Raw genomic sequence first — 23,451 nt, 5'->3', positions numbered from 1 at the left:
CACGCACGCACACACGCGCGCGCCATCGGTCAAACACAGGGATATAACCTTAGAAGGAATATAAAAAAACAACGAATGCATCAACAAATCCGTAATAATCAAGAGGCAAAAGGGCAGCGTCACCGCCGCGAACGCAGAGACGGGGTTTTGACGACGCGAGGAGGGCGAGAGTTTAAACATCGCGGTTCAGCGAGCTGACGACGACGGCCAAAATCGTCGCCGTGTAAGAACCCTCCGCCACCCGACGGGACCCAAACGCACCGAAGTTGTGACGCGCGCGCCAGCTGCGTCACCGCTCGCCCGTCGCCGCCGTCGTCGTCGCCGTTGTTGTTGTTGTTGTCGTTGTTGTTGTCGTGCTAAAACTTATTTTACGAAAATATTTTGGTATTTTTTTAGGAGGTAAGGCCCCACTGAGCTCCATCGCTATTTTTGTTTTCAGAAGCGACCTGCCCATCACAACCGCGAGCTGGACGAAGTGGCTTCTCTTGACACGTGATGTCGATTCTAGACGTGGAGGGAAAACCCGGAGGGAGCTGGAGAAACATCCACGCGACCACGGGGAGAGAGACGCAAACTCCACATATACAGCAGCGAGCGTCAGGGTGGAGATCGAACCCACGACCTCCTGTACACCAGGCGAGGTAGTTAACATCTCCTAGCCACCGTGACACCCGTTTCACAATGCGCCGATTGTTATTAAACTCGCCGGAGAGCAACCACTTCTCGTGGCCGGGTTTAGCAACGAGACCGATTGCTGCGATTGCATGGAATGAGATTCGGGCGGCTCAGACGAGAGAGAGGTTTCTTGTCAAACTTGGCCTGTTGCTCGTTCGCTCGCTCGTTCGCTCGCTCGACGATTCCGTTTGCTGCCGGGTGGTGGAGGGGTTCTCAACAACGCAGATTTGGCCGGGATCATTGCCGTGGCCGAACCCACACATCCGATGTCAGAACGATACAAATATAAAACATTTTGGGCAAAGCGGGGGAGGGGCGGGACAAGCTTAAAATATAAAGTATAGAAAGTCTCCGTCGAATGAGTTTATATATATATACACAGGCTATGCGGCCAGGTCACGCAGAATGCACTCGGTCCGGATCCAGGCAGATCTGGGAAGCTAAGTAGGCGTTGAGGCTGCTCAGTGTCTGGACGGGCGGCAAACCGCGCACGCAGAACGAGAGCGGCACACCGCGCACGCAGAACGACGCGAGCGGCTGCCGCGCACGCAGAAAGAGAGCGGCAAACCGCGCACGCAGAACGAGAGCGGCACGCCGCGTACGCAGAACGAGAGCGGCAAACCGCGCACGCAGAACGAGAGCGGCACACCGCGCACGCAGAACGACGCGAGCGGCTGCCGGAGCGAGGAGGAGGAGGCGGCGGCCCGCAGGGGGCTGGGTGCTGCCGGTGCAGCGCCGCTCCTGCTGCTGCCGCCACCGCCGCCGCGCAACCCCCACGGATGCAGCACGCGGAGAAGCGACTTCGGCCCGCGGAGACGCTGGGGGGAGGAGGGAGGGTGGGGGCCCGGGTGGAGATGGGAGGGGGGGCTGAGAGGGGTTCGGTGAGGTTAGGAGAGCGGGCGGGCTGCCGACGTCACTGCGTGCACCCCCTGCGTCGCTACGATTCGAGCGTGGCGACGACTCCATGCGGTGGGGCGGGGGCCATCCGGAACGTCCGCGCCTGGCGGCTCTGCGCTGTGTGTGGGGGTTAGTGAGGGGGGGGGGTTAGTGGGGGGGTTAGTGGGGGGGGGGGTTAGTGGGTGGGGGGGTCACGATGACGACGCTGGGACTCAGCGGTTGCCGAACGGCTGGCTCGTCACGAAGATGTGCAGGCGTAGCAGCGAGGATGTGTGCAGGCCCAGCAGCGGGTGCACCGTGACCACCTCCAGCTCCAGGGGGATGTCGCGAGGCCCTCGCACCGCACGGATCAGCGCCAGCATCGCCGTGTGCTCGTTCAGTTGCTGCGGGAGGAGGGTGGGCGGAACGTTGGCCGGAGGGGTGGGGGGCGAGAGGATGGGTGGGTGGCGAGGGGATGGGTGGGTGGGCCAGAGGGTGGGTGGGTGGGCGAGAGGGTGGGTGGGTGGGCGAGAGGGTGGGTGGGTGGGCGAGAGGGTAGGTGGGTAGGTGGGTGGGTGGGCGAGTGAGTGGGCGGGTGGGCGAGTGGGTGGGTGGGTGGGCGGGTGGTTCGAGTGAGTGGGTGGGCGGGCGAGCGGGTGGGTGGGCGAGCGAGTGGGTGGGCGAGCAGGTGGGCGGGCGGGCGAGTGGATGGGTGGCTGGGTAAGCGAGAGGACGTGTGGATGTGTGGGTGGGCGTTTGGGCAGGTGGGCTGGCGAGCGGGCAGGCGGGCATCAGGTTGACAACCGCGACCTGCCGCTGGGGGTGACCCCTCTCACCCTGAGCACGAATTCCTTGGCCTCGTTGCCGGCGCGGATCTGGAAGGAGTTGTAGGCGCCCTGGTAGTGGACGCGCGACTGCAGGTAGAAGATGTCTGCGGGGACGCGGCGCCCGCCCGCGATGTCCATGAACTTGTAGCGCACCGAGTAGGGCAGGTCCGTGCACGCGGGCAGCTCGCTGGGGCACACGCACAGGCTGCACACAGAGAGACACACGCACAGATACACGCACAGACACACGCACAGACACACAGACACACGCACAGACACATGCACAGACACACGTACAGACACATGCACAGACACACGCACAGACAGACACACGCATAGACAGACACACAGACACACGCACAGACACACGCACAGACAGAGGTGGGTGAGTGAGTGGGTAGTTGAATGAGTGAGTCGGTGAGTGAGTGAGTGAGCAGGTGAGTGAGTGAGTGAGTGGGTGAGTGAGTGGGTAGTTGAATGAGTGAGTCGGTGAGTGAGTGAGCAGGTGAGTGAGCAGGTGAGTGGGCTGATGGACGAGTGAGCGGGTGAGTGAGCGGGTGAGTGAGTGGGTGAGTGGGTGCGTGGTCCACTCCTCGGTGGACTCGACATGAACACGCACTCGTCTGCGGACTGCGTGTAGGGCTCGCGACACACGAGCGCGTCGATGCAGCGGTGCCCGCCGGGCAGGTTGTAGCAGCGCTGGGAGTCGCGGCAAGCGGGCCCCCCAGACCCCCCCTCACACTCGTTCACGTCTAGCCGGGGGGCGGGGGGGGGGGCAAGGGACATGGAGAGGAATGAAGCACGGAGACACGAGGACATGCAGGGGCACACGGGGACAGGATGATGACGACAATGACGACGATAATGATCATGATGAAGGCAATAATTATGATGACGATACTAGCGACGATGATTATGTACGTATGTTGGACTTCTTTCACACCGTACGTAGCCAACCGTGCTAATTGGAGGTGCGGGATGCTCACGATGATTATTATGATGCCGATAATGAAGTCTATGATGATAACGATGATGACAATGATGATACAGACGGTGGTGGTGATGATGATGACGATGATGACAATGATGATACAGACGGTGGTGATGATGATGATGATGATAACAATGATGATAATGATGATACAGACGGTGGTGGTGATGATGATGACGATGATGACAATGGTGATACAGACGGTGGTGATGATGATGATGATGATAACGATGATGATAATGATGATACAGACGGTGGTGACGGTGTTGACGGTGTTGACGCTGCGAGTCACCCAGGCAGCTGCGGTTGTTGCTGTGCATGGAGAAGCCCTCGGGGCAGCTGCAGTGGAAGCTGCCGTCCGTGTTGTGGCACCGGTAGTGGCACAGCGAGGTGGAGTGGCGGCACTCGTCCACATCTCGTGGGGTGGACAGAGGGTGAGCGACAGAGGGTGAGAGGGTGAGTGAGAGAGAGGGTGAGCGAGAGAGAGGGTGAGTGAGAGAGAGGGTGAGCAAGAGAGAGGGGGAGTGAGAGAGAGGGTGAGTGAGAGAGAGGGTGAGCGAGAGGGTGAGTGAGAGAGAGGGTGAGTGAGAGGGTGAGTGAGAGAGAGGGTGAGAGGGTGAGTGAGAGAGAGGGGGAGTGAGAGAGAGGGTGAGTGAGAGAGAGGGTGAGCGAGAGGGTGAGTGAGAGAGAGGGTGAGCGAGAGAGAGGGTGAGTGAGAGAGAGGGTGAGTGAGAGAGAGGGTGAGCAAGAAAGAGGGTGAGTGAGAGAGAGGGTGAGAGGGTGAGTGAGAGAGAGGGTGAGTGAGAGGGGGGTGAGTGAGAGAGAGAGGGTGAGAGGGAGAGTGAGGGAGAGAGGGGGAGTGAGAGAGAGGGTGAGCGAGAGGGTGAGTGAGAGAGAGGGTGAGCGACAGAGAGGAAGAGCCAAGCACCTTCATGCTCAAGTAAATGAATCTAACTAATCTCAATCTAACGAATCTCAATTTCACCGTTTCCCGTGACGAGTTCCCAAAAGCAAACTCTGAGACTCTCTGGTCTCCATCGTCATCATCATCATCGTCATCATCATCAGCGTCATCATCATCATCGTGATTATCGTGATCATCATCGTTATCATCATCATCATCATCGTCATCATCAGCGTCATCATCAGCGTCGTCATCATCGTCGTCATCATCATCATCGTCATCATCATCATCGTCATCATCAGCGTCGTCATCATTGTCATCGTGATCTTCGTCATGATGAACATCATCGTGATCATTATCGTCATCGTAATCACCATAGTGATCATAATCGGCGTGATCATCATCGTGATCATCATCACCGTGATCATCATCATCGTGATCATCATCACCATCATCATCGTGATCATCATAAACATCATCATCACCATCATCATGATCGTGATCATCATCATCGTGATCATCGTGATCATCATCATCGTGATTATCATCATCGTGATTATCATCGTGATCATCATCATCGTGATCATCATCATCATCATCGTGATCATCATCATCGTGATCATCATCATCGTGATCATCATCGTGATCATCATCATCGTGATCATCATCATCGTTATCATCGTGATCATCATCATCGTGATCATCATCATCGTGCTCATCATCGTGATCATCATCGTGATCATCATCATCGTGATCATCATCACCATCATCATCGTGATCATCATCATCATCATCGTGATCATCATCGTGATCATCGCGATCATCATCGTGATCATCATCGTGATTATCATCATCGTGATCATCATCATCATCGTGATCATCATCATCGTGATCATCATCATCATCGTGATCGCCCCTGCCCCCCCCGCCAGTGCGTACCGGTGCAGGCCCGGCGGTCGCGAGCCAGCGAGTACCCCGCCTCGCAGCGGCACTGGAAGCTGCCGTGCGAGTTGGCGCACAGCTGGGCGCACGGCGGCTGCTCGCCCGCACACTCGTCCACGTCTGCGCGCACACAGACACAGAGGCGAAGCTCCCCCAGGTAGCCCCGCGCAGGCAAGACAAGTGAAGAGCTCTTTTTAGAAAGTGCCGGCACGGCGCGCCGATGAGCGCCCCCTTTGTCGCAGCCCCGGTACGATGTTTACACATCGTACCGGGTACTGTAGTGCTGTGTCTATGGGTAGTGCTAAGTTTATGGGCAGTGCTGAGTCTATGGACTGCAGTGTTGAGTCTATGGGCAGTGTTGAGTCTGTGGGCAGTGCTGAGTCTACGGGCAGTGCTGAGTCTATGGGCAGTGCTGAGTCTACGGGCAGTGTTGAGTCTATGGGCAGTGGTGAGTCTTGAGTCTATGGGCAGTGTTGAGTCTGTGGGCAGTGCTGAGTCTATGGGCAGTGTTGAGTCTGTGGGCAGTGCTGAGTCTGTGGGCAGTGCTGAGTCTATGGGCAGTGTTGAGTCTGTGGGCAGTGCTGAGTCTATGGGCAGTGTTGAGTCTATGGGCAGTGTTGAGTGTGTGGGCAGTGCTGAGTCTGTGGGCAGTGCTGAGTCTATGGGCAGTGTTGAGTCTGTGGGCAGTGCTGAGTCTATGGGCAGTGTTGAGTCTATGGGCAGTGTTGAGTCTATGGGCAGTGCTGAGTGTATGGGCAGTGCTGAGTCTGTGGGCAGTGTGAGTCTATGGGGCAGTGTTGAGTCTATGGGCAGTGTTGAGTCTACGGGCAGTGCTCAGTCTATGGGCAGTGTTGAGTCTATGGGCAGTGTTGAGTCTATGAGCAGTGTTGAGTCTATGGGCAGTGTTGAGTCTATGGGCAGTGTTGAGTCTATGGGCAGTGCTGGGTCGATCTTCTTCTTCCAGACGTCTGCTGCTGATGTAGACGCAGAGCGACGTCTCCAGTCTCACACTCAGGTGGGGCAAGCGCAGACAACGGCGTCAGGAGCACGAGCGGAGTCGCGTGGCACCATCGTCGTCGTCGTCGTCGCTGTGATGATGTCTCCTTCGCTAAAGTGTCGTTCCACGTTGTACTACGCTCAGTTCTTGATGACCACCAGTTTGTTTATTTCCCATTTGTGCATCATCAGCTACCATCCGCATCTCCCGCTGCCGTGGTTTGCGCGGTGGATGCTCACAGACCTGTGGCTCGCTCGAGCGCTCACCCTGGCACGAGTGGTCGTTGTCCGCCAGCACGAACCCCGCTGAGCATTGGCAGCGGTACGAGCCCGGCGAGTTGACGCAGCGCTGCTGGCAGTGCCCGTACAGACACTCGTTGATGTCTGGGGCGGGGGGGGGGGAGACACGCGGAGACGCAGTTTATTTGTGTACCCCATACACTAGGCTGTATCCCCTTGCTGTACCCCCTTGCTGTACCCCCTCTCTGTACCTCCTCTCTGTACCCCTTGCTGTACCCCCTCTCTGTACCCCCTCTCTGTACCCCTTGCTGTACCCCCTCTCTGTACCCCCTCTCTGTATCCCCTTGCTGTACCCCCTCTCTGTACCCCCTCTCTGTACCCCTTGCTGTACCCCCTTGCTGTACCCCCTTGCTATACTCCCTCTCTGTATCCCCTCTCTGTACCCCTTGCTGTACCCCCTTGCTGTACTCCCTCTCTGTATCCCCTCTCTGTACCCCCTTGCTGTACCCCCTCTCTGTACCCCCTCTCTGTATCCCCCATTGCTCCACCGCAGGGGTCGTCAGCCTGCGGCTCTGGCGCTGCAGGCGGGTGGCTCTCTAAGGACTGCAGTGGGGCTCTTGGACGTCGGTGATTTTACATTTTTACTCTTGTTGTTATTTTTTTATCTTCTTGTTATTTTTCCTTTAAATTTTCTTGTTATTTTTCTTTTTAATCTTCTTGTTATTTTAATTTTTATCTTCTTGTTTTTTAAATCTTCTTTTTTTTATTTAAATCTTGTTATTTAAACCGTTTTATCTTCTTGTTTAAAATGTTTATCTTCTTTTTATTTTTAATCGTCTCATTTTTATTTTTTATATTCTTGTTTTTTTTTAATCTTCTTGTTATTTAATTTTTTTATCTTCTTGTTTTTTATCATCTTTTTTTTATCTTATTGTTATTAAAAAATAAATTATGTTCTTGTTTTGATTTTGAATCTTATTTTTAATCTTCTTGTTATTTTTATTTTTTATCTTCTTATTTTTATTTTTAATCTTCTTGTTACTTTTCTTTTTGTTATTTAGTGCGGCCCCAGACAGCACACAGATAGTGAAAAGAACCCCACCACCCCCACAACCACCGCAACCCCCACCACCACCACCCCCACCACCACCCTCACCACCCCCACCACCACCACCATCATCATCGTCGTGCTGCTGTCAACCCCCCGATGTCCCTCCTCACACTCGCGGCGTCGCACGGGCGTCAGTGTCCCCGTGGGGCGGCCACTTACCGACGCAGACGCCTCCGTAGCTCTCCTGGTAGCCGCTGGGGCACTGGCACGTGTAGCTGCCCGCGGTGTTGGCGCACGTCTTGGATGGGGGGCACACCGGCTCGCCCCCCCCCACACACTCATCCACGTCTGTAGCGGCAGGGCCACAGAGGGGAAGGGGGCGAGGAGGGGTCGTGGGGGAAGTTGACCTTGACGGGCGCTCACGAACCGGCGTTAATTACGCACCGACCAGTGTGGTGAAGTATGGTCAAGCACGATAATCGTTTTTTTACCCTTCTATCTGGCAACAAAACTGACACCTTTTTACAAGGAGTCATGTTTGCATAGACCACAATACCTGCAGCCATAATGCAAACAAAAAACATAACTCTGATAATGTGCACTGTCCTTGAAGTTGATTGGTCCATACCCGAGACAGCTTTCCTTAGAGCATAGTCTCACATGGGTTGGACCAGATGACGCCAAAAGGCGCACATTATCAGAGTTATGTTTTTGTTTGCATTATGACTGCAGGTATTGTGGTCTATGCAAACATGACTCCTTGTAAAAAGGTGTCAGTTTTGTTGCCAGATAGAAGGGTAAAAAACCAATTATCATATTTTTACTGGCAAATGAGGTTCCCATAGAGTATGGTCAAGCACCCCCCCCCCCACCACCACCACGGACGAGTCGTGGGGAGGCCCTCGTCCAGCAGTCGATTGCCAAAGGGGCAAGGACTGACGTCGTGATTCCCCGAGAGTAAACACGTGAGTATACACACGTGCATCCACACACACACTCACACACACTTATACACACGTGCATACACACACTCACACTCGCGTGCACACACACTCATACACTCACACTGACACACTTATACTGTTATACACACATGTGTACACACACTCATACACTCACACACACTTATACACACGTGCATACACTCACACACACACTCACACACGTGCGTAAACTCACACACACTGACACACTTATACACACGCGTGTACACACACTCATACACTCACACACACGTGCGTACACTCACACACACACTCACACACTTATACACACGTGCATACACTCACACACTCACACACGCGTGCACACACACTCATACACTCACACTGACACACTTATACACACATGTGTACACACACTCATACACTCACACACTTATACACACGTGCATACACTCACACACTCACACACGTGCGTACACTCACACACACACTCACACACACGTGCGTACACTCACACACACACACTGACACACTTATACACACGCGTGCACACACACTCATAGACTCTAGCACACTCGTACACACACACACGCTCTCACATACGCACATACACTGGAATATTTTTATATTCACACACACTCTAGCACTCAACAAAGACAAAGGTCCCCCGTGTAGCCTTAACAGACTGACTGTTGGCTGTCCGCGAGCAGCCCCTATGAAGGCTACCGGCACTGTGGCACACGAGGGGCTGGGTGGCCAGCACCACGCCCGGCCGCCTTTGTCTCCCCAGTGGCGATCTCTTCACATCGCAACATTCATTTGAGGCTGAGTCGACCTAGGGGAGGCCCAGGATCGATTCAGATAATCGCCACTGGTGGTGGCCGTGAGCGGGACTCGAACTCGGGTCGCCGGGTTCATCGCGCAGCACGCTAACAAAGACAAAGATCCCCGTATAGCTTGAACAGACTGTTGGGGCGAGTGTTGTTAGCCAGCACCTATGAAGACGGGCACGACACACGAAGGGGTGGGTGGCCAACACCACGCACGGCCGCCTTTGTCTCCCAGTGGTGATGTTTACACACCACATCGTGACACACACACACGAACACACACCGCGACCATCATCCCCAAAGCCCCAGAGCTCTTCACATCTGCGAGCCCGCGTGTTTCCGCTCCCCCCGCCCCACCCATCACCGCCAATGACCCCACTCAGGGGACATGTTGATAGACCCCCAAATCGGGAGCACATGTGGGTGTGTGTGAGTGTGTCAGTGTGAGAGTGTGTCAGTGTGTGAGTGTGTGAGTGAGTGTGTGTGTGAGGGTGTGTGGGGAGCGATAGTGCAGCGGTTAGCGCGCTGCGCTATAAACCCAGCGACACGAGTTTGATTCCCTCTCACGGCCAACACCAGTGACGATTATCTGAACCTCCAACTCCTTCTAAGATTGAACAGCAACCAGCAGATCGTCAGCGTACATGACATGGTTAACCAGTCGGGAGCATTCCCTTGACTGCACGCGGGCATCGATTCGCCTCCGATTGCATCTGCACTAGATGGGATTTCCACTGGTACAGCCATGTAAGGCTTCTCGAACTACGTGGCCGAAGACGATGTTAAACAATGTGGGAACTAGAGGACAACTCTGACGCACTCCAAGATGAGCAGGGGATGGCTCTAACTCGTGGCCACACAACTTTACTCGGGCCTGCCCACCATCATGAAGGTCCTTGATGATTGTGTGTAGAGTCAGGGATCCCGAAAGCACGAAGAACAATCCAAAGCTCTAGCCTGTTGATGGTATCATAGGCCTTGACCAGGTCGCAGAGATGTAGGTCCTGTTGGAATTCCCTACACCTCTGCTGTAGCAGACGGACAGGGATTATGGCATTCAGGCAGGACTGCCTCGGCCTGAAACCACATTGGGGCTCCGCAAGCCTCTCATCAGTGTACCTGGCATGGCGACATTGAATTGTTATTGCCAGGACCTTTCCCGACACACTGAGGAGGGAGATGCCCCTTTTTAAAGTGGGGAACCACGAGGGCATCCTTCCAATCCTGTAGAACCCATCATGTGATCCAGCCAGTTGTGATGATGTCATGTAGGGTAGTCTGTGCACAGAGACACTTCGTTTGGGAAATCATCTCTGCCCGGCGCTTTTTTCCTGCTCTCAGACTCGGGACCGCCCTTTGCGCTTCTTCGACAGATGGCACCTCAGCCGGCCACGCGCACGAGGCGCCGCAACCCGCCCTCCCCTCGCCCCGTGACGGTGTCTGGGCTGAGGGAATCCCCCCCCCCCCCCCCCCCCCCCAAAAACTTCACATAACGCAAACCTGTTCCCTTAAGGATGGCGACAGTGAGGTGTTGCATGTTACTCTTTTGATGGAATTACAGAGATCTGTGATCACGGCTCACCAGGCAGATTCCATCTCGTCAGCAACCCGCGCCCACCACTCATCCTTACAGCTGCGGTAAGCCTCCTCGTTCTCCGACGTGGGATGTTGCGGTATCAGGTGGAGGGGTTACCAGCCCCTCGCACACACGAACCTCACTAACTACATGCCCAAACACAGCCTGCACCACCCATACAAAGACAAAGATCCCATACAGCCTGAACAGACTGTTGGGGCAAGTGCAATTAACGAGCACCTATTAAGGCTGGAACGGACCGCCCTCGTCTCACCAGTGGCGATGTTTAACACACCGCACCAGGTACCCATTTCAGGCTGAGTCGACCTAGGTGAGACCCAGGACCAGTTCAAATATTTGTCATCGATGTTAGCCCTGAGCGCGATTCGAACTCGGGTCACTGGGTTCGTAGCGCAGTTTGCTAACCACTACACTGCTCTACCCACACCCCCGCACACGTACCCACACACACGTACCCACACACACGTACCCACACACACGTACCCACGCACACGTACCCACACGTACCCACGCACACGTACTCACACACACACGTACCCACATACACGTACCCACACGTACCCACGCACACGTACCCACACACACGTACCCACGCACATGTACCCACACACACGTACCCACACGTACCCACACACACGTACCCACACACACGTACCCACGCACACGTACCCACACACACGTACCCACGCACACGTACCCACACACACGTACTCACACACACACGTACCCACACACACGTACCCACACACACGTACCCACACACACGTACCCACGCACACGTACCCACACACACGTACTCACACACACACGTACCCACGCACATGTACCCACACACACGTACCCACACGTACCCACACACACGTACCCACACACACGTACCCACACACACGTACCCACACACACGTACCCACGCACACGTACCCACACACACGTACCCACACGTACCCACGCACACGTACCCACACACACGTACCCACGCACACGTACCCACATGTACCCACACGTACCCACGCACACGTACCCACACACACGTACCCACACACACGTACCCACGCACACGTACCCACACGTACCCACGCACACGTACTCACACACACACGTACCCACATACACGTACCCACACGTACCCACGCACACGTACCCACACACACGTACCCACACGTACCCACGCACACGTACTCACACACACACGTACCCACATACACGTACCCACACGTACCCACGCACACGTACCCACACACACGTACTCACACACACACGTACCCACGCACATGTACCCACACACACGTACCCACACGTACCCACACACACGTACCCACACACACGTACCCACGCACACGTACCCACACGTACCCACGCACACGCACCCACACACACGTACCCACACACACGTACCCAGGCGTACCCACCCACACGTACCCACCCACACGTACCCACGCACACGTACCCACACACACGTACCCACACGTACCCACGCACACGTACCCACACGTACCCACGCGTACCCACACACACGTACCCACACACACGTACCCACGCACACGTACCCACACGTACCCACGCACACGCCATCCTGCAGGCCGTGTCCCGGCGCGCAGGGGCTCAACACGTCCTCGGCCGCGTCCCCCACCTCCGTCACCGCCCTCCTTGGCGGGGGGGCCGCGTGGCCCCCCGGGGGGCTCTCCCCGGCGGGCTGGAAGGCGCCGCCCCCACCGCCGCCGTGGGTCTCGCCCAAGGGGGTGCGGATGACGAGCGCGGAGCGGGGCAGGCACAGGTAGCCCCCGAAGTGGTTGATGCACTTCAGCTGCCCCTTGCACGCGTCCGGGATGATCTCGCACTCGTTCACGTCTGTGGGAGTCGCAAGGTGGGGGCGGGGGCCAGAGGGTTGGGGGGGGGGGCGTCTATGAGTCTCTCTGTGAGTCTATGGGCCTCTGTGTGAGTCTATGGGCCTCCGTGTGTGAGTCTTTGGGTCTCTGTGTGAGTCTATGAGTCTCTCTGTGAGTCTATGGGTCTCTGTGTGAGTCTATGGGTCTCTGTGTGAGTCTATGAGTCTCTCTGTGAGTCTATGGGTCTCTGTGTGAGTCTATGGGTCTCTGTGTGAGTCTATGGGTCTCTGTGTGAGTCTATGGGTCTCTGTGTGAGTCTATGGGTCTCTGTGTGAGTCTATGGGTCTCTGTGTGAGTCTATGGGTCTCTGTGTGAGTCTATGGGTCTCTGTGTGAGTCTATGGGTCTCTGTGTGAGTCTATGGGTCTCTGTGTGAGTCTATGGGTCTCTCTGTGAGTCTATGAGTCTCTCTGTGAGTCTATGGGTCTCTGTGTGAGTCTATGGGTCTCTGTGTGAGTCTATAGGTCTCTGTGTGAGTCTATGAGTCTCTCTGTGAGTCTATGGGTCTCTCTGTGAGTCTATGGGTCTCTGTGTGAGTCTATGAGTCTCTCTGTGAGTCTATGGGTCTCTCTGTGAGTCTATGAGTCTCTCTGTGAGTCTATGAGTCTCTCTGTGAGTCTATGGGTCTCTCTGTGAGTCTATGAGTCTCTCTGTGAGTCTATGGGTCTCTGTGTGAGTCTATGGGCCTCTCTGTGAGCCTATGGGTCTCTCTGTGAGTCTATGGGCCTCTCTGTGAGTCTATGGGTCTCTGTGTGAGTCTATGGGTCTCTCTGTGAGTCTATGGGTCTCTCTGTGAGTCTATGAGTCTCTCTGTGAGTCTATGGGTCTCTGTGTGAGTCTATGGGTCTCTGTGTGAGTCTATGGGTCTCTGTGTGAGTCTATGGGTCTCTGTGTGAGTCGATGGGTCTCTGTGTGAGTCTATGGGTCTCTGTGTGAGTCTATGGGTCTCTGTGTGAGTCTATGGGTCTCTGTGTGAGTCTATGGGCCTCTGTGTGAGTCTATGGGCCTCTGTGTGAGTCTATGGGTCTCTGTGTGAGTCTATGGGTTTCTGTGTGAGTCTATGGGTCTCTGTGTGAGTCTATGGGTCTCTGTGTGAGTCTATGGGTCTCTGTGTGAGTCTATGGGTCTCTGTGTGAGTCTATGGGTCTCTCTGTGAGTCTATGAGTCTCTCTGTGAGTCTATGGGTCTCTGTGTGAGTCTATGGGTCTCTGTGTGAGTCTATAGGTCTCTGTGTGAGTCTATGAGTCTCTCTGTGAGTCTATGGGTCTCTCTGTGAGTCTATGGGTCTCTGTGTGAGTCTATGAGTCTCTCTGTGAGTCTATGGGTCTCTCTGTGAGTCTATGAGTCTCTCTGTGAGTCTATGAGTCTCTCTGTGAGTCTATGGGTCTCTGTGTGAGTCTATGGGCCTCTCTGTGAGTCTATGGGTCTCTCTGTGAGTCTATGGGCCTCTCTGTGAGTCTATGGGTCTCTGTGTGAGTCTATGGGTCTCTCTGTGAGTCTATGGGTCTCTCTGTGAGTCTATGAGTCTCTCTGTGAGTCTATGGGTCTCTGTGTGAGTCTATGGGTCTCTGTGTGAGTCTATGGGTCTCTGTGTGAGTCTATGGGTCTCTGTGTGAGTCTATGAGTCTCTCTGTGAGTCTATGGGTCTCTGTGTGAGTCTATGGGTCTCTGTGTGAGTCTATGGGTCTCTGTGTGAGTCTATGGGTCTCTGTGTGAGTCTATGGGTCTCTGTGTGAGTCTATGGGTCTCTGTGTGAGTCTACGGGTCTCTGTGTGAGTCTACGGGTCTCTGTGTGAGTCTGAGTCTCTCTGTGAGTCTATGGGTCTCTCTGTGAGTCTATGAGTCTCTCTGTGAGTCTATGGGTCTCTCTGTGAGTCTATGGGCCTCTGTGTGAGTCTATGGGCCTCTCTGTGTGAGTCTATGGGTCTCTGTGTGAGTCTATGGGTCTCTGTGTGAGTCTATGGGTTTCTCTGTGAGTCTATGGGCCTCTGTGTGAGTCTATGGGCCTCTCTGTGTGAGTCTTTGGGTCTCTGTGTGAGTCTATGAGTCTCTCTGTGAGTCTATGGGTCTCTGTGTGAGTCTATGGGTCTCTCTGTGAGTCTATAGGTCTCTGTGTGAGTCTATGGGCCTCTGTGTGAGTCTATGGGTCTCTGTGTGAGTCTATGGGTCTCTGTGTGAGTCTATGAGTCTCTCTGTGAGTCTATGGGTCTCTCTGTGAGTCTATGAGTCTCTCTGTGAGTCTATGGGTCTCTGTGTGAGTCTATGGGCCTCTCTGTGAGTCTATGGGTCTCTGTGTGAGTCTATGGGTCTCTGTGTGAGTCTATGGGTCTCTGTGTGAGTCTATGGGTCTCTCTGTGAGTCTATGGGTCTCTGTGTGAGTCTATGGGTCTCTGTGTGAGTCTATGGGTCTCTGTGTGAGTCTATGGGTCTCTGTGTGAGTCTCTGTGTATTCCACGATCTCAGCGGTGCTGAGCACGGCCATGAAGGACCAACCCACTTTGCCATCATCACCATCTGTGGGCCACGCGTCTGTCTCCGTCCAAGACGTCAGCAATCGTGGCCGTCTCTCTCCCGTGGAGCTTTGTCCATGATGTTTGCTCCAGAACATTGCATCAGATTTTCCTCCCCGTTGCATTCGATTGTAAAACTCAATTCAATGCCTCTTTATACTCCACGTGCAGCGTAGCCACCACGGCCCGGCTGATAGCCGGCTTCTTAAAAGCCACCACCGAGGGCACATCTCATGCCCTCCTCCACAGTACAACTCTCCCACGCAGGGCCGTCGAAACTAAACTAAACACATGTTGTTATTGTACCAGGTAAGGCCCAATGAGCTATGTGTCTCTTTTGCAGAAGCGACCTTGAAATCACAAGTGATAGCTCAACCAAGTGGCTTCTCATCACGTGGACATTTACAGCAACCAAATACTCTAAACGCGTGATGTCGATTCTAAATACGGAGAGAAAACCCGGAGGATCCGAAAAAAAAATCCCACACGACCACGGGGAGAAAGACACGCAAACCACAAATCTACAGCAGCAGCAGGCGTGAGGATCGGGATCGAACCCACGACCTCCTGCACACCAGGCGAGGTAGTTGACATCTCATAGCCACCGTGGGGCCGGGGCAAATCCCACTGTGTGGGCCCCCAAACGCCTTCAAGCTCAAGCGGAGCGATTACACCTGAGGCCGTGACGTCAAGGCAAGGGGGCCCCCAAAGCGTGGGGGGCCTGGGGGGAGGGGGCCGGGACGGTCGCCCCGATTCGCCGTGACTCACCCAGGCACTGCTGCCGGTCGGCGTTCCACAGGTAACCCTCGGAGCAGTCCTGAAACAGACAAAGTATCGACTCTTGTTAGCCAGCGCCTATTCAAACTAAACTTTTTTTAAACCATCTTTTATTTGACCAGGTAAGGCCCACTGAGCGAGATAGATGTATTTCAAAAGCCACCTAAATATAAATGATAGCTCGTGGGCTGATCACGTGGAATTAATTTCAGCAAAGACTCTAAACGCGTGGTGATGTTGATTCTAAATGTGGAGGGGAAAAGCTGGAGGGCCCGGAGGCAAATCCACGCGACCACGGGGAGAGAGACGCAAGCTCCAAATACACAGCAGCAGCAGCAGGGGTTAGGGTCAGCATCGAACCCACGACCTCCTGCATACTAGGGGAGGGAGTTAACATCTCCTGTGTACCAGGCGAGGTAGTTAACATTTCCTCTGTACCAGGCGAGGTAGTTAACATCTCCTGCACACCAGGCGAGGGAGTTAACATCTCCTGTGTACCAGGCGAGGGAGATAACATCTCCTGTGTACCAGGCGAGGTAGTTAACATCTCCTGCACACCAGGCGAGGGAGTTAACATCTCCTGTGTACCAGGCGAGGTAGTTAACATCTCCTGTGTACCAGGCGAGGTAGTTAACATCTCCTGTGTACCAGGCGAGGTAGTCAACATCTCCTGTGTACCAGGCGAGGGGGATAACATCTCCTGTGTACCAGGCGAGGGAGTTAACATCTCCTGTGTACCAGGCGAGGGAGTTAACATCTCGCCACCGTGAGGAGGTGGGTCGGGTTGTGGCCACCACCACGCCCCACTGGCCGCTTTTGTCTATCCTGATGTTTACACACAGCGCACCGTGTTGAAGCATTTCGAAATGAAAGTGTATTTCCTATTGATCGAAGCAGCTCTTTTTCAAGAGCGGCTCGGCCCACAGACAACATCGTTTAAGGCCGAATCAACCTAGGGGAGAGCCAGGAGCGGTTCAGCAAATCCGTCACTGTTGTGAGCCATGGCCGCACATGGAACCCGCGTGGCGGGGGTTGCAGCGCAAGAACACACAAAGACAAAGATCCCCCGTAGAGCCCATGCAGGCCCTAGGGGCAAGTGCTGCTTGCGAGCACCCTCTGAAGCCAACACGGTACCGCGAGGGGGTGGTGTGTGTGGCTATCCCCACGCCCGGCCGCCTTTGTCTCCCAGTGATGATGTTTACACAACGCACCAAGTGTTCATTTACGGCTGAGTCAACGTAGGCGAGGTCCAGGATGTTGACCGTGAAGCGGGAATCGAGCTCACAACCACAAAGTTGGGAGCGCAGTGCGCTAACCACTGCGCCACGACTCCCCCTGTATTGTGGGAGCGGTCGTGCACTGCGCTATGAATTCGGCGTTCAGAGTTCGATTCCTGCTCACGGCCAACACCGGTGACGATTATCTAAACGGATCCCGGGCCTCCCCTAGGTCGACTCAGCCTCAAACGAGTACCTGGTGCGGTGTGTAGTAAACATCGCCACTTGCCCCCAAACAGTCTGTTAAGGCTACACGGGGGATCTTTGCATGTAAGTACTAAACGCTCATAAGTACACACATGCAAGAAACGTTGAGCTGTGGCAAAATGTGCAACGCTCAGCAAAATCTGAGCGCCGATTACATAAAGAATGCATTGTGCGTGTAAACAGAGAGGTTGCCGTGATTACGGGACACGCGGGGTTAAATGACAGGGGTTTTGTTACATTGTAACACACACACACACAACACTGTCCCTCTCCCCATGCACGCGGCGAGCGATGCACGTGGCCTTGCTGATGAGATCCAATGTCCATCGCGTTGTCATTGCACAACTCAGGATCAGAATCTTGATGTCGACTGCAGGAGGAGGAATCCGATGAGCCGTGAAGCTCTTTTTGACAGATGCCCAGTATGGGCGGGTCAGCAAAGTTACAACAGCAAACACAATGACACACAAACACACAATGACACACAAACACAATGACACACAAACACAATGACACACAAACACAATGACACAATGACACAATGACACACAGACACAATGACACGCAGACACAATCACACACAAACACAATCGCACACAGACACAATCACACACAGACACAATGGCACACAAACACAATGACACGCAGACACAATGACACACAAACACAATGACACACAAACACAATGACACACAGACACAATGACACAATGACACACAGACACAATGACATGCAGACACAATCACACAAACACAATCGCACACAGACACAATCACACAATGACACAATGGCACAGACACAATGACACACAAACACAATGACACACAAACACAATGACACACAGACACAATGACACACAAACACAATGAAACGCAGACACAATGACACACACACACAATGACACACAAACACAATGACACGCAGACACAATGACACGCAGACACAATGACACACAAACACAATGACACACAAACACAATGACACACAGACACAATGACACAATGACACACAGACACAATGACACGCAGACACAATCACACACAAACACAATCGCACACAGACACAATCACACACAGACACAATCACACACAGACACAATGGCACACAAGCACGATTACACACAGACACAATGACACACAGACACAAAGACACACAGACACACAGACACAATGACACACAAACACAATGACACACAGACACAATCACACACAAACACAATGACACACAAACACGACAATAGTGCAAAATAGATGAAAAGGTAACATGAAGTCACCAAACCATAATTCAATAATGTTTTTAAGTCCGATTTACCCAGCTTGGACAGGAGGCGACGGTAAATGTTTCACGCTCAACCAATGAAGAACAATCGCGCAAACGCATGGACTCCACGAAGATTTGTGTTCAAATCCAGTGATGCAGTCAAACTTGAACGCCGCGATTTCGTCTTCCCACATTTTGACGTCGTCTCGCAAATCCGCCGTCGTCACGTGATGAGAACCGTCACCCACCCGATCTGCGTCGTGTCAAGCCCCACACCCACGTCCTGTCAAGCCTCACACCCACGTCCTGTCAAGCCTCACACCCACGTCCTGTCAAGCCTCACACCCACGTCCTGTCAAGCCTCACACCCACGTCCTGTCAAGCCTCACACCCACGTCCTGTCAAGCCTCACACCCACGTCCTGTCAAGCCTCACACCCACGTCCTGTCAAGCCCCACACCCACGTCCTGTCAAGCCTCACACCCACGTCCTGTCAAGCCTCACACCCACGTCCTGTCAAGCCTCACACCCACGTCCTGTCAAGCCTCACACCCACGTCCTGTCAAGCCCCACAGCCACGTCGTGACAGACAGGCTGACGGACGTAGTGCGTAAACACTCTCGACCATTCGCCATCTCACTTGGTCACTCGTTTACTTCCCTTGCACTGCAATCTCTCGCCAACTCATTCATCATGAAACTCTCATTCACTGTCACATTCTCTTGTCCAGTCGCTCTTTAATGATCTCATTCTCTGAACTCGTTCACTCACTCATTCATTTATTCTTTTACTTTATTCGCCCATTCACTGACGTCAACTCTCTCACTCACCGTTCCAGTTGCTTGTTCTACCTCTCTGGCTCACTTCATTCACTCTCATCCCTCGTGTTACTCATTCATCACACAGGCCACTCATTCATTGACTTCACCGTACACTCATTCACCGAGTTAGCGATCATGTATTCGTTCAATCGCTCGCTCTCTCACTCATTCAGCAATTTCCTTACGCTCACTCACTCATTCTCTCGCGTGATAGAGAGGATGGGGCGGGGGGGGGATACGAGATGGGATAAAAGAGGGGATGAGAGAGGGGATGATAGGGGGTAAGAGATGAGAGAGAGCAAGAGAGGGGATGGGATGAGAGGGCACGAGAGAGGGGGTAGTAGAAGGAACCCCCACTCACCGTTAGTGGTGCCGTGACCCCGTTGGGACTCTGCGATGAGGTGAGGCTGGCGAGGAGTAAGCAGACCCCGACGAGACGCGGGGCCCAGACCCCAGCAGAGGGACCCCCCCCTCTCCTCCCGGCCAGCATGGCACTTGCCCTGCTGCTCCCCTGCTTGCTCCGAGCTGCGTGCTTCCTCTCTGCTCCTCCTCAGCTCCTCCCTTGCTTGTCCTCTGCTTCCACCTTGCTCCCCTCCTGCTCCCTATCGATCAGCAGCAGCGGCTGTCAGGTCTTAGCACCGCGCCCAATGCAATGTCCCGAAAGCGCCCGTTGCTGGGGCCGCTGTGGTAGTGATGATGGTGGTGATGATGGTGGTGATGAGGTTGGTGATGATGATGGTGGTGATGGAGGGTGCTCCTCTGTGAACTCGCGACTTCACAGCCTCCACGCAAACTCGCAGGCAACTGCACGCGGGGCGGAGAGCAGCGCGCGGACGCTGATGATGCTGATGCTGCTGATTGTGAAGATGCTGATTGTGAAGATGCTGATTGTGAAGATGCTGATTGTGATGATGCTGATTGTGAAGATGATGATTGTGATGATCGAGAGATACGAGCTGCTGCTGCTGATTGTGATGATGTTGATTGTGATGATGCTGATTGTGAAGATGCTGATTGCGAAGATGCTGATTGTGAAGATGATGATTGTGATGATCGAGAGATACGAGCTGCTGCTGCTGCTGATTGTGTTGACGAAGAGAGGCGAGCAGAGCGCGCTGAAGTGCGGTGTAGTTGAGCCCCCCTCCCTCAATCTCCCCTCGCACAGTCCCCCCACTCTCCCCCCTCTCTCTCCCCACTCTCTCCCCACTCTCTCCCCCCTCTCTCACTCTCCCCACTCTCCCTCCCCCTGCTTCTTTCCTCTCTCACGCTCTCTCTCCCTTCTCTCTCTTTCCCCTCAATTCGCCCCCCACCTCTTTGCACTTCACTCTCTCTGCAGCTCTCTCCCCCTTTCCCCATCTTTCCCCCATGGTGACCCCCCCCCCCCTCTCTCTCTCCCCCTGCTCACTCCCCCGGTTGTCCCTCCCTCTCTCCCTCCAATCTCCCCCCTCTCCCCTTTATCGTCCCCCGCTTCCCCCCTCTCTCCCCCTTTTCCCTCTCTCCCCCCAACTCTCTCCCTCTCCTCTCACCCCCCCCCCCCCTTTTCCCTCTCTCTCCGGGCTCTCTCTCTCCCCCATGTTGTTGTGAGATTCACTCAGAGATTGCGTAAAACGAGTGCAGAGCGGGGATTGGTGGAGAGGATTGGGAGATTGAGGTGAGAGAGCGAGAGTTCACGGATGAGTGAGTGGGTGAGAGCGCCAATGCGAGGGAGAGAGAGAGAGAAGGGGTGAGTGAGTTAATGAGAGAGTGAGCATCAGAGTGGGTGATGAGGTGGGTGAGTGCGTGAGCGAGTGGTTGCATGGGTGAATGAGTAGGTGAGTTAGTGGTAGAATGGATGAGTGAATGAGTGACTGAGTAAGTGGTTGAGTGAGTGAGTGGGTGAGTAAATAGGTGAGTGGGTGAGTAGGTGAGTGTTCATACTCAACGGAGCCTCCCATCCCGAAGCCCCATATGGTTCGGGTTAGAAAGGGCGCAAGAATGTGGGATTCAGTCAGCCCCTTTTATCCCCTAACTCTCCTCCCCTCTTTCTCTCATCCCATCTCTCTCTCATTTACTCTCGCCTATCTCTCATCCCCTTTCTCTCTCTCATCCTCTCTCTCTCTCATCCTCTCTCTCTCTCATCCCCCTCTCTGCAATTTACTCTCTGCTCCTCTCCTCTCATTCCCTCCCGCCTCTCTCTTCCTACTCTCCCTTTCTCCTCCCTCTCTCCCCTCTCTTCTGTCGTCCACCAAATTCCGTCTCCACCGTCGCCTCTCTTTCATCCCCTGTCAAATAATCTCATAATCTACGACTTCGTGTCACTGAGAAGGCTGAGAGACAGGGCCATTGACTCACGCATAAAGCCAGATGGTGATGCTGGTGGTTATTTATTTTTATAAAAATTATTCCGCTTGTTTACACAGGGAAGCCTCACTTAGTCTCAATACTTATTTAAAGTATACAGGAGGTCGTGGGTTCGATCCCCGATCCAGACCCTAACGCCTCTATATTCGGAGTTTGCGTGTCTCTCTCCCGATGGTCGCGTGGATTTTTCTCCGGGTCCTCCGGTTTTCCCCTCCACATTTAGAAACTACACGCGTTCAGAGCGTGTTGTTGCTGTCAATGTCCACGTGATAAGCCACTTCGTTGAGCTATCGTTTGTGATAGCCAAGTCGTTTCTGAAAAAGAGCTATATAGCTCAGCGGGCCTTACCTGGTAAATAAAAATTGTTTAGTTAAGGTGATGTTGCTGCTGCTTTGTTTGATCTCAGCTGAGCAACGTGCACGTGATTTCTCAGCATTGGGATGTGGTTTTGGCCAATACCGGTTATATTGTATTGGGCCTTTGTATTTATCAGCTACCGGAGAAGTCGAAGGAAACCCATGCAGAACAAGTGGAGAGAAATATAAACTCCACTCACAGGGAGAGGCGCCCTAGTCGGGAATCGAACCTCGGAAAGGTTATTGGCAGAGGTGTGGACTCGAGTCATGTGACTTGGACTCGAGTCAGACTCGAGTCATGAATTTGATGACTTCAGACTCGACTTGGACTTGCATAACAATGACTTTGTCCCACCTCTGAGGTGTGGACTCGAGTCATGTGACTTGGACTCGAGTCAGACTCGAGTCATGAATTTGATGACTTCAGACTCGACTTGGACTTGCATAACAATGACTTTGTCCCACCTCTGAGGTGTGGACTCGAGTCATGTGACTTGGACTCGAGTCAGACTCGAGTCATGAATTTGATGACTTCAGACTCGACTTGGACTTGCATAACAATGACTTTGTCCCACCTCTGAGGTGTGGACTCGAGTCATGTGACTTGGACTCGAGTCAGACTCGAGTCATGAATTTGATGACTTCAGACTCGACTTGGACTTGCATAACAATGACTTTGTCCCACCTCTGAGGTGTGGACTCGAGTCATGTGACTTGGACTCGAGTCAGACTCGAGTCATGAATTTGATGACTTCAGACTCGACTTGGACTTGCATAACAATGACTTTGTCCCACCTCTGAGGTGTGGACTCGAGTCATGTGACTTGGACTCGAGTCAGACTCGAGTCATGAATTTGATGACTTCAGACTCGACTTGGACTTGCATAACAATGACTTTGTCCCACCTCTGAGGTGTGGACTCGAGTCATGTGACTTGGACTCGAGTCAGACTCGAGTCATGAATTTGATGACTTCAGACTCGACTTGGACTTGCATAACAATGACTTTGTCCCACCTCTGAGGTGTGGACTCGAGTCATGTGACTTGGACTCGAGTCAGACTCGAGTCATGAATTTGATGACTTCAGACTCGACTTGGACTTGCATAACAATGACTTTGTCCCACCTCTGAGGTGTGGACTCGAG

At 53.7% G+C, this 23,451-nt stretch overlaps 1 protein-coding gene across 1 annotated transcript in view; it reads right to left on the bottom strand.

Annotated features, from left to right (window-relative positions):
- LOC133356298 (EGF-containing fibulin-like extracellular matrix protein 2) overlaps positions 1–20,828 on the bottom strand; it is a 24,117-nt gene extending 3,289 nt beyond the window's left edge. The window contains exons 1-10 of the mRNA XM_061573736.1: positions 19,972–20,828; positions 16,037–16,085; positions 12,431–12,721; positions 7,722–7,850; positions 6,479–6,595; positions 5,213–5,335; positions 3,662–3,784; positions 2,998–3,130; positions 2,388–2,583; positions 1–1,955 (exon numbers count right to left, since the gene is read on the bottom strand). The exon at positions 1–1,955 is cut by the window's left edge and continues 3,289 nt beyond it. Coding sequence (XP_061429720.1) covers positions 1,785–1,955; positions 2,388–2,583; positions 2,998–3,130; positions 3,662–3,784; positions 5,213–5,335; positions 6,479–6,595; positions 7,722–7,850; positions 12,431–12,721; positions 16,037–16,085; positions 19,972–20,100 — 1,461 coding nt within the window. The 5' untranslated portion in view covers positions 20,101–20,828 and the 3' untranslated portion in view covers positions 1–1,784. The remainder of the gene's footprint in view (positions 1,956–2,387; positions 2,584–2,997; positions 3,131–3,661; positions 3,785–5,212; positions 5,336–6,478; positions 6,596–7,721; positions 7,851–12,430; positions 12,722–16,036; positions 16,086–19,971) is intronic.
- Between the last annotated feature and the right edge of the window lie 2,623 nt (positions 20,829–23,451).

The sequence above is a fragment of the Lethenteron reissneri genome, chromosome 53, assembly GCF_015708825.2.
Source record: "Lethenteron reissneri isolate LAM-NWPU_2019-01 chromosome 53, ASM1570882v1, whole genome shotgun sequence".
Classification (NCBI taxonomy): domain Eukaryota; kingdom Metazoa; phylum Chordata; class Hyperoartia; order Petromyzontiformes; family Petromyzontidae; genus Lethenteron; species Lethenteron reissneri.
Note: the sequence above shows the minus strand (reverse complement) of the source record. Positions and strands in the feature narration are given on the sequence as shown.